Source organism: Belonocnema kinseyi, chromosome 5 (assembly GCF_010883055.1).
Source record: "Belonocnema kinseyi isolate 2016_QV_RU_SX_M_011 chromosome 5, B_treatae_v1, whole genome shotgun sequence".
Classification (NCBI taxonomy): domain Eukaryota; kingdom Metazoa; phylum Arthropoda; class Insecta; order Hymenoptera; family Cynipidae; genus Belonocnema; species Belonocnema kinseyi.
In genome coordinates, this window is record NC_046661.1 from 15,445,741 (window position 1) to 15,453,546 (window position 7,806).

Genomic DNA, 7,806 nt, shown 5'->3' on the forward strand with positions numbered 1-7,806 from the left:
AGTAATACAAGCGCAAACAGATTCAAAAATAATAACAAGGAAATTTAAAACTTTGAATCCTGAAGATGCCAAACAGTGAAAAAAAGAAATGGATTTCTTCAAATTAAACCAAACCGCTCTTAGTGAATACTTTCTTCCAACAAAGAAGCTGACAGACCTAGAAGCTAACAAAGGACAAAATATAACAGGTATTAAGAAAGCTAAAAGAAAATATGAAATGCGAACGCTTGTGATTGTAGAAAACAAATTCTCCGTTTTTCTACCTCAGAGAGTGGCAAAACTGTTTGAAGAGGATAAGAACCTGTTCGTCCAAATGAAGAAGGCCTGTGAAGATCAACTCCTTAAAATAGTGTATTTGGATAGACGCATCAACTCCATCGAATTTAATGAGAAGAAAAATATATTAAGTATATAATTTTTAAAAATTATCACTCAGCGTGTGAAAGCCTTCAGTAAGATCAACATCATCATGACTTATACACCTCGAAATCAAATGCTACAAGCAACTACATACAATCTAAATTCATCATTCACCAAACAAATTATCGTCGGTGCTACATTTAAAAAAGATGGAAAGCTCGCCTCATCAGTGAAATTGCAGGCTAGTCCTCATCGTGCAAGCATAAATTAGAATCTTGAAAAGTGGAAATTATTTTAAAGTTACTTCAACCTCATGAAACTCTTCTTCGACGGCCAAGAGAAGCAACAATGCATCGAAATTGTGTTTCTTGAAATAATTAATTTTGTGATCAGAATGTGTGTTAAGAAGTGATTGAGAATTTATCGGAACTCAGATATGTGAATAGTACCGTTATACATTAAAATTTGATTAATGCTATTAGTAAAAAAATCGGAATAATAGTATAATTTAAACCAAATGTATCTTTTTGTTTCATTGACTGGATTAAGGGTAGATAGATGTGCAAGTAAAAAGACATGTTTGAAAATAATCAACTTTATTCAGAAAAAACTTAATATTAATACAAAGATACTTATAAACTAGACATATCTATCCAACTATTCTGAGAGTCGTCGAAACCTAACCATTTTACAAACAGCTTGCTTCGACGTTTTTCAGTAATTTTTTCAACAAGATAAATGTCTGAATTTCTAACTCTACCTAGTTCTGCCTCATGAGAACTACCTGCAATAGCTTTACCCTGATAACCTTTGAGCATATATGTTACAGGTTCGGTATTCTTAACCTCACTTATCGTAAATATTTCAGTTGTCCAATTCGGTGTGTAGCCTTTCTCAAAAACGTGCTAAAATTAACTTACACGTAGTTTTGTGAAGGGGTAAAAATTAACTTAAGCTTCACTCTGGTTAAAGGCGCTCTGACGTTCTGTCAGTGCGACTATTCTTTATTTAAACGTATACAGTTGGTCGCAAAGGATGTGAAAGAACTGGCTGTTTAGACCTGGGGATTTATAGTGTCATCACACCCCTCTTAGTAGACTGGATTTGGTCCCTAAATCATTAATGGAATCTAACTCTTCTATTTTTGGGTTAAATAATGGTGATTCTGTTCGAGGAGCAGTAGTGTAGGCGACCGACTGTAAGACTTAGTTATGGACTTCACTCTTGACGCAAAACATACAAAGTTTCTTAGGTATACAATCCCTGAGTGGATTTAAAATTCCGCATTTGTACATTGTAAGAAGCGCCACTGCCCCTATAGAGAAATATCCTAGGTAATGAGACCATTTCGTTGCTTATTCTTTTCAAGTCGACGTCCGTCTCTGAGACCGAATTTTACTGAGTAAATTTTCTGTATCGTCTAAGCTGAGGCGAGTCTGCCTGCGTTCGTCTACATTTATTATTTTTGGTAATTTGATTAATTTATCTCGGATCGTGTCCGTTTCATTAGTATTATAGCGGCTTTAGTAATCTACCTTATTAATGATTATGCGAGTTATATTTTTGCTACTCTCAAGTGGTAAGTTTATTTTATCGGAGTAGATTTTACAATCGTCGCCTGTAATAAGACTAGGTTGTTTAATCACTTCGCCGTGATTTCGGTCGTTACAAAGTACGTCGAGAGAAACTTCTTTGTTATTTAAAATAATTTACCCACTAGCAGTGGGCAAGTATGTTTCCTTATATAGTAGCAACGGTGAATAACTGCATAAGATCTGGCCTTTCTTCAGTAAGCTACTATCACAATTTTCGGTGTTACTTAACAAGTAACTGCGCTGTTCCCTTTCGCATATTTTATATTCAGCTATGCTTGTACATTTTTCTAATTGTCGATAGTCCGTAGAAGAGTAGGAGCTTTTGGTTACGAAAAGGAACTCATGGTCGGGCATAAAGGAGACATAGATGTCCCGGACTCTTTGGGGGATCGGTAAAATTCTAAGTATGTCCATTTCTTCAAGTACCAAGACGGGGATTTTGATAACGTATACCAAGTTGTGATTGAGGATGAGGATCGAAATGTCGCCTATATCAATAATATATTGGAAACCATCCTCTCTGTTATCGAAATGATACCTAGTCCTGTGCCTGAATTTAAATTCTCTTATAGTTTCCTTCATAATTTGAGGTGTCAAAATTTGAGGATGAATAACCCCGTGCTTACCAACACTAAATCGTTAATTGCCGTATCCAAGTATTAATTCAGCTAGTCTATGAGGATACCTGCAACCGTAAGTTTCCACTCGATGAACAACCCCCTGATGTTTTTATTTTTAGTGTCTCTAAATACTTTCGCAAGTTGACTTTCCTGTGTAAACCAGTCTTCAAGACTTTTGTAGTCGTAGGATGGGGAATCGAGAAGCAATTACAATATTTGGATGGAATATAATAGGGCTGCTGCTAATCCATTGTTATCGTCATAAAGCTGATCTATTTCTCGATTTCTGGTAGTCAAATCGTTGTCGAATAGGGTACAAAAAAAGAGAGTTTTGAAAAGATCACCTACAAAATTGGCGAGGCCTTTTTTCGCTCTTCGTATCTCTAGCAGGTTGTGTAGGATACCTTGTTTAGTTTTCAGCCTATCAAATCTTCCTGTGACAGCGCGAATGTCATGTCCTTCCAAGCACTCGTCGCTGCATTCTCGAATGGCCAAGTCCAAGGTTCTCTGAATTGAATTTGCTCTCTGCAAAGTATTGGTCATGTTTACTTGAGTCAGCAGTTTCCAGGAGTCATGGTACGAGTTCGCTTTTCCGATCTCTTCCTCAGAAATGTTTCCGTTTAGGACCTGTATGGTATAGCCGACGTCGACGGAGGCGAGCGCAAGAAGCGCAACCAACAGTGTTAACAGCATCTAAAAATAGGGCATAAGCTGGTTAGTGTGTATCCTAATTTGTTTATTATCATAGGCTATCATATAGTTGTTATTATCTAAATTTTCCAGGATTATCGCAGGACCTTTCCAACTGGACGACAGTTTGTCAGAAGGAATTTGGTTTATTAATTTAACCTTTCGCTATACTTCGTATATTGGTTGCAGCAGTACTATCCTGGGGTCTTGGTAGCGCTAATGTCTTCCTTTTTGCAACTGCAGTCATTGCTTCGCTTTCCTCCAGTATCTTTTATGCCTTTGTTTCGACAGGTCGAGCAAGTCTTGATATTTTAGATTGGGAGCAGTCGCTAGAATTAAGGATAGCTTTGGATTATCTCTTCCGAACGTTGCCTGAAATGGGCTGATTCCTAAACTATCGTGTTGCTTGAGTGTCCTCGATACAAGTTCTTAAGAGGTCTTTTAGTACCGAGTGTGCTTATTCTAAACTTCCATTGCTTTGAGAGTGATAACTTGTGGTTTTAATGTGCTTTGTTCTAGAAAGGTCTTCAAGGTTTTGTGTCAATTCTGACACAAAGTTTGCACCTTGATCCGTGAGTGTGTTTTTGGGTACACTAAAGATATAAATAAAATGGTCAAACAGATTTTCTATTATTGTTACAGAAGTTGTTGTTTTAAGGGGAATCAACATTAAGTATTTTGTCAGTTGATCCTGTATATAGCTGAATATGGCTATGGCCGGTTATACGTGGTCTTGTCGAGTTTTGGATGGGAGGTTTGCTATGCTAGGATACATGTCAGGCATAGTTTCTCGAATCGTTTCCTCGGAGATTTTATTTACATAAACGATTTCATCGTACTCAGGGCTTCAATTAGTTGCGGTACTCCTGAATAGTAAAAGTGGGGTACTTTTATTATTCCCTTTCTGACCTTAAACATTCCTTCGGGGATATTTTTGGTTTCATTTATCCAGACCGCCGTTTTATCGGGTGGACTAGTCTGAATACAATTAATCTTAATGTAATTTGCATCGGCATAGATTCCATCGTCATGAAGTGGTAATTTATATTTTTGCAAGACTAAAAATTTATCTGTTATCGCGTATCTATCATACTTTCGGAAAAAGGCTAAGCCTATAATGCTGTCTATGATCAGCATAATTTCTTTCATGAAGTTAATCGCTGTCCCAGAGTCAACTAATAATCGGTAGTCTGAACCGTCTGCCCTTCTTCCCCGTATTGACTGTAGCCTTTCGGATATAGTAGATACTCAGGTTTATCCTCGTATTGAAGTTGCTCGTTGACTTCCTCTTGGCACATTTCCACTTGGTCTAAACAGAAAATTTGGCGGAATGTTTATCGGACATTGGCTCATGAAATGTCCGACCTTTCCGCACCTTCAACCACATTTCTAACTGAATAGCATAATTTTGTGCTTCGTTGAGGTGTGATGGCTTTTGAGCTTTAACCTGCTGTAATAGAATTGTTACTATATACTATAACTGGGTATAACGAAGAATGTAAGTGGCAATAAAGGTCAATATTTTAATCGGATTGTTTTATTTTGTCTTCATCTTACTCTCGGCATTCCACTTCCTTATTTCCCTCCTCGGCATTACCTCCGTAATACCTGGCGCCCATCCGAAAATCCCACACTTTTCCTTTTTTTTAAATGCTACAATTGTCGAGAAAAAGGGAGTCATATTCTAAAACTTAAATAAACTCTGGCTTCAAAGGAAACTTGACTTTCGACTCTAATCATGGCTCTTATTTCTTAAATTTTGAATTTGCATGCTATTTGATCTGATGCCTCAACCTTGTCCTTAAAAATACATTAATTGTTTTAAAAATCAAAACTAAAAATGGGTAAGTGAAAGGAAGGGCTAAAAACCTGAAAAGAAAACCCTCTTCGAATTTCGATTCTCCTTAAATATTTCAATTGGCCGAATTATCGAAACGTTAAAGCGCGCAAATAAGTTCGCACGTGCAGCGAGGAATATCCGCGACCCGCGTCGAGGTCACGCGACGTATCTTCAAAACAAAAGGTCACAGAGACAAAATCACCACATGTTCGAACTCGTAGCGGATTAAAAGATAACAATTCAAAAACACAAGACTCCGATGTAGACTCTTGACAACAAACGACAGATGAAACAGACGTTCCAGAATACATAATAAGAACTCAGACTCAAACGACGAATTCAAAGATCACACAAATAACCAAACAATTCAAGCAACTTATTTTCCTTTCGGCATGATACAAACGCCGTTTTAAATTCTGATCAATTGGCCAATTAAATTTCGCAACGATAAAGATGATAGTCCCGCGCATTTTTTGGAAGTACTTAACAGATTCAAAAGGGGTTATAAAATAAACGATCGCGGTATTCCAGAAAATTATGGCGCGTTATTATTAAATCATGCTAAAGATTAGTGCGAAATAAATAAAAATTCCTGGAGATCCTTATAGGATTTTACCGAAGATTTTAAAAACGCTTATATAGATGAAAGGTTTTCGGTAGAAATAAAACGAAAAATTAAATTTTCTAATCAAAAAAGAAACCAAGACATTCATTCGTACTTAACGAAAACAAGAAAATTCCTTACTAAACTTTATCCGAGAAAAAATCGTGAATGGGAATCACGTAGAATCTATGAAAACCTTCGCATAAAATACAAAATTTACATTAAAAGAAACGATTTTGATACTTTTAAGCAATTAGATAATACAGATTTTAGGGAAAATAAAAATGATTGAAGGTCAAAACAGTCCAATGGTCGAATTCCTAACAGAAAAAGCGGAAAATAGTTCAGGAAATAATAATAATGAAAATGAACGAAGTTTTCAAAAACCAAATTACGGGAATAAAAATAAAAAACGGGATAAGAATTCTAATACGGATTACCAAAATAAAATAAATCCCGATTCGAATAAAAATCAGAATTTAAATTCCCGCGAAGACGATAAAATAAATAATAGTAATTGTTTTGATTGTGGATTAGTGGGCCATTTTAAAAGAGAATGCCTGTACTATGAGTACAACCAGGGAAACTGGAAGGGTGGATATTAGGACAGAAAATTTCTCAACCTCTTACCGAAACGCCAGAATTTTTAAATTCGGATAAAGATGAAATAACGGAGACACGTTTTCATTTGATGACAAAGTTCGAGAATGAATTATTTCGAATTTTAGTCGATACTGGTGCCAAAAATTCATACGCTGGCAAGGAATTGCTGGAAAAAATCCAGGATTCGAAATTTTCTATTTTCAAACCCGTCTCGCAAAAATTGATGGTTGCGAACGGCGAAACGGTCGATATAATTGGCCAGGTAGTAGACCCCAATTATGATCGGTATTCGCATAAAGCATGTTCAGGTTAGTCCCAAAACTTAAATCAGTAGGGATATTAGGCACGGGCATGCTAAAAGCCCTACGGATGACCCTAAGCTATGACTCAGAAACTTGGAGGTTACCAGGGAGTTCTCCCACCTTCTATCCAATTGAAGCATTTCCAAACTTGCTACCCCTTCCTATAACGGAAAACAAAATAGAAATTAAACCTGACATTAAAGGTAAGGAAACGGAGGCAAGTAGAAATTTAAATATTAAGGAAAAATTATTGATTAAAAGGAAGAAGATGGCAATGCAAATAGAAAACTGAAAATTGGAGGTAGCATTCACCTCCAAAGTACTAGAGAGCATAAAAATAGTAGTTTAAGGTTACCAGACAGCAAAATTTCCCTGGCAACTAACAATTCTAGTCAAGCCCCAAAAATACATAACTCCCAAATTTTTGCAACAAATACTGCGAAGGATATCTATAGCTTAATAAGCATCCGCACGAGCAACAATCACTAATCATCGTCAATGGTTACTTTGATGTAGCCATACCTCTTATCATGATGTTTGCTTTTGTAAATGCCATTTTGCAAGCAGCCCCCATCGAGTAGTATAAAATTGAAATGAATAAAAAAGAATGGTTATTGCCTCGTGTTGGATTGTCAGATTCACGAAAATTTCAATTGCTAAAATATATTGAAAAAGATTCACCTATTCCAATAGGTTTATGAACTTCTCAACTGTATGAATATCCTTTACTTTCAACTAATTAAAACATGTTTGAAGTGTAAGAACCTCAACACAATTAGAAAAACAGAGATTTGTTATACATGAGTTTCAAAGAAATAGAAAAAATAATACTATTAGAAGCTCTAGCAATTTTGATCATTGCAGTTCGACTAATGTAAAACTACTTTTAAATGATCAGTGCTATTTTAGTAATTTGAATCTTGGTATGAAGAACCGCAGCCATTGATGTCGAGAGGAGAATTTATAGAGCATGTACCTCCAGTAGCAATTGACTGTTATGAGCAAAATGAGTCCTTGAAATGCGGACCAGCTAACGTTCTTTTGGAATTTCAAGCTTGTGAAAATTTTCCCCCTTAAACATCGGCATATTGCTTAATATTGCATGATAGAACACTTGAGTATAAACCAATAAGTGTTGTGATGAAAAATTTGGTATAAAAACTACTGTAACCAAGCAGAAATAGTTTAGTGA

General features: G+C 36.1%; 2 protein-coding genes across 9 annotated transcripts in view; both read right to left on the reverse strand.

Annotated features, from left to right (window-relative positions):
• LOC117172978 overlaps window positions 1-7,806 on the reverse strand; it is a 283,642-nt gene that overhangs the window by 182,428 nt on the left and 93,408 nt on the right. The gene's annotated exons all lie outside the window — the stretch shown is intronic.
• The window catches only part of LOC117172981, a 65,181-nt gene continuing 60,157 nt past the window's right edge, over window positions 2,783-7,806 (reverse strand). The window contains exon 2 of the mRNA XM_033361319.1: window positions 2,783-3,268. Coding sequence (XP_033217210.1) covers window positions 2,783-3,268 — 486 coding nt within the window. The remainder of the gene's footprint in view (window positions 3,269-7,806) is intronic.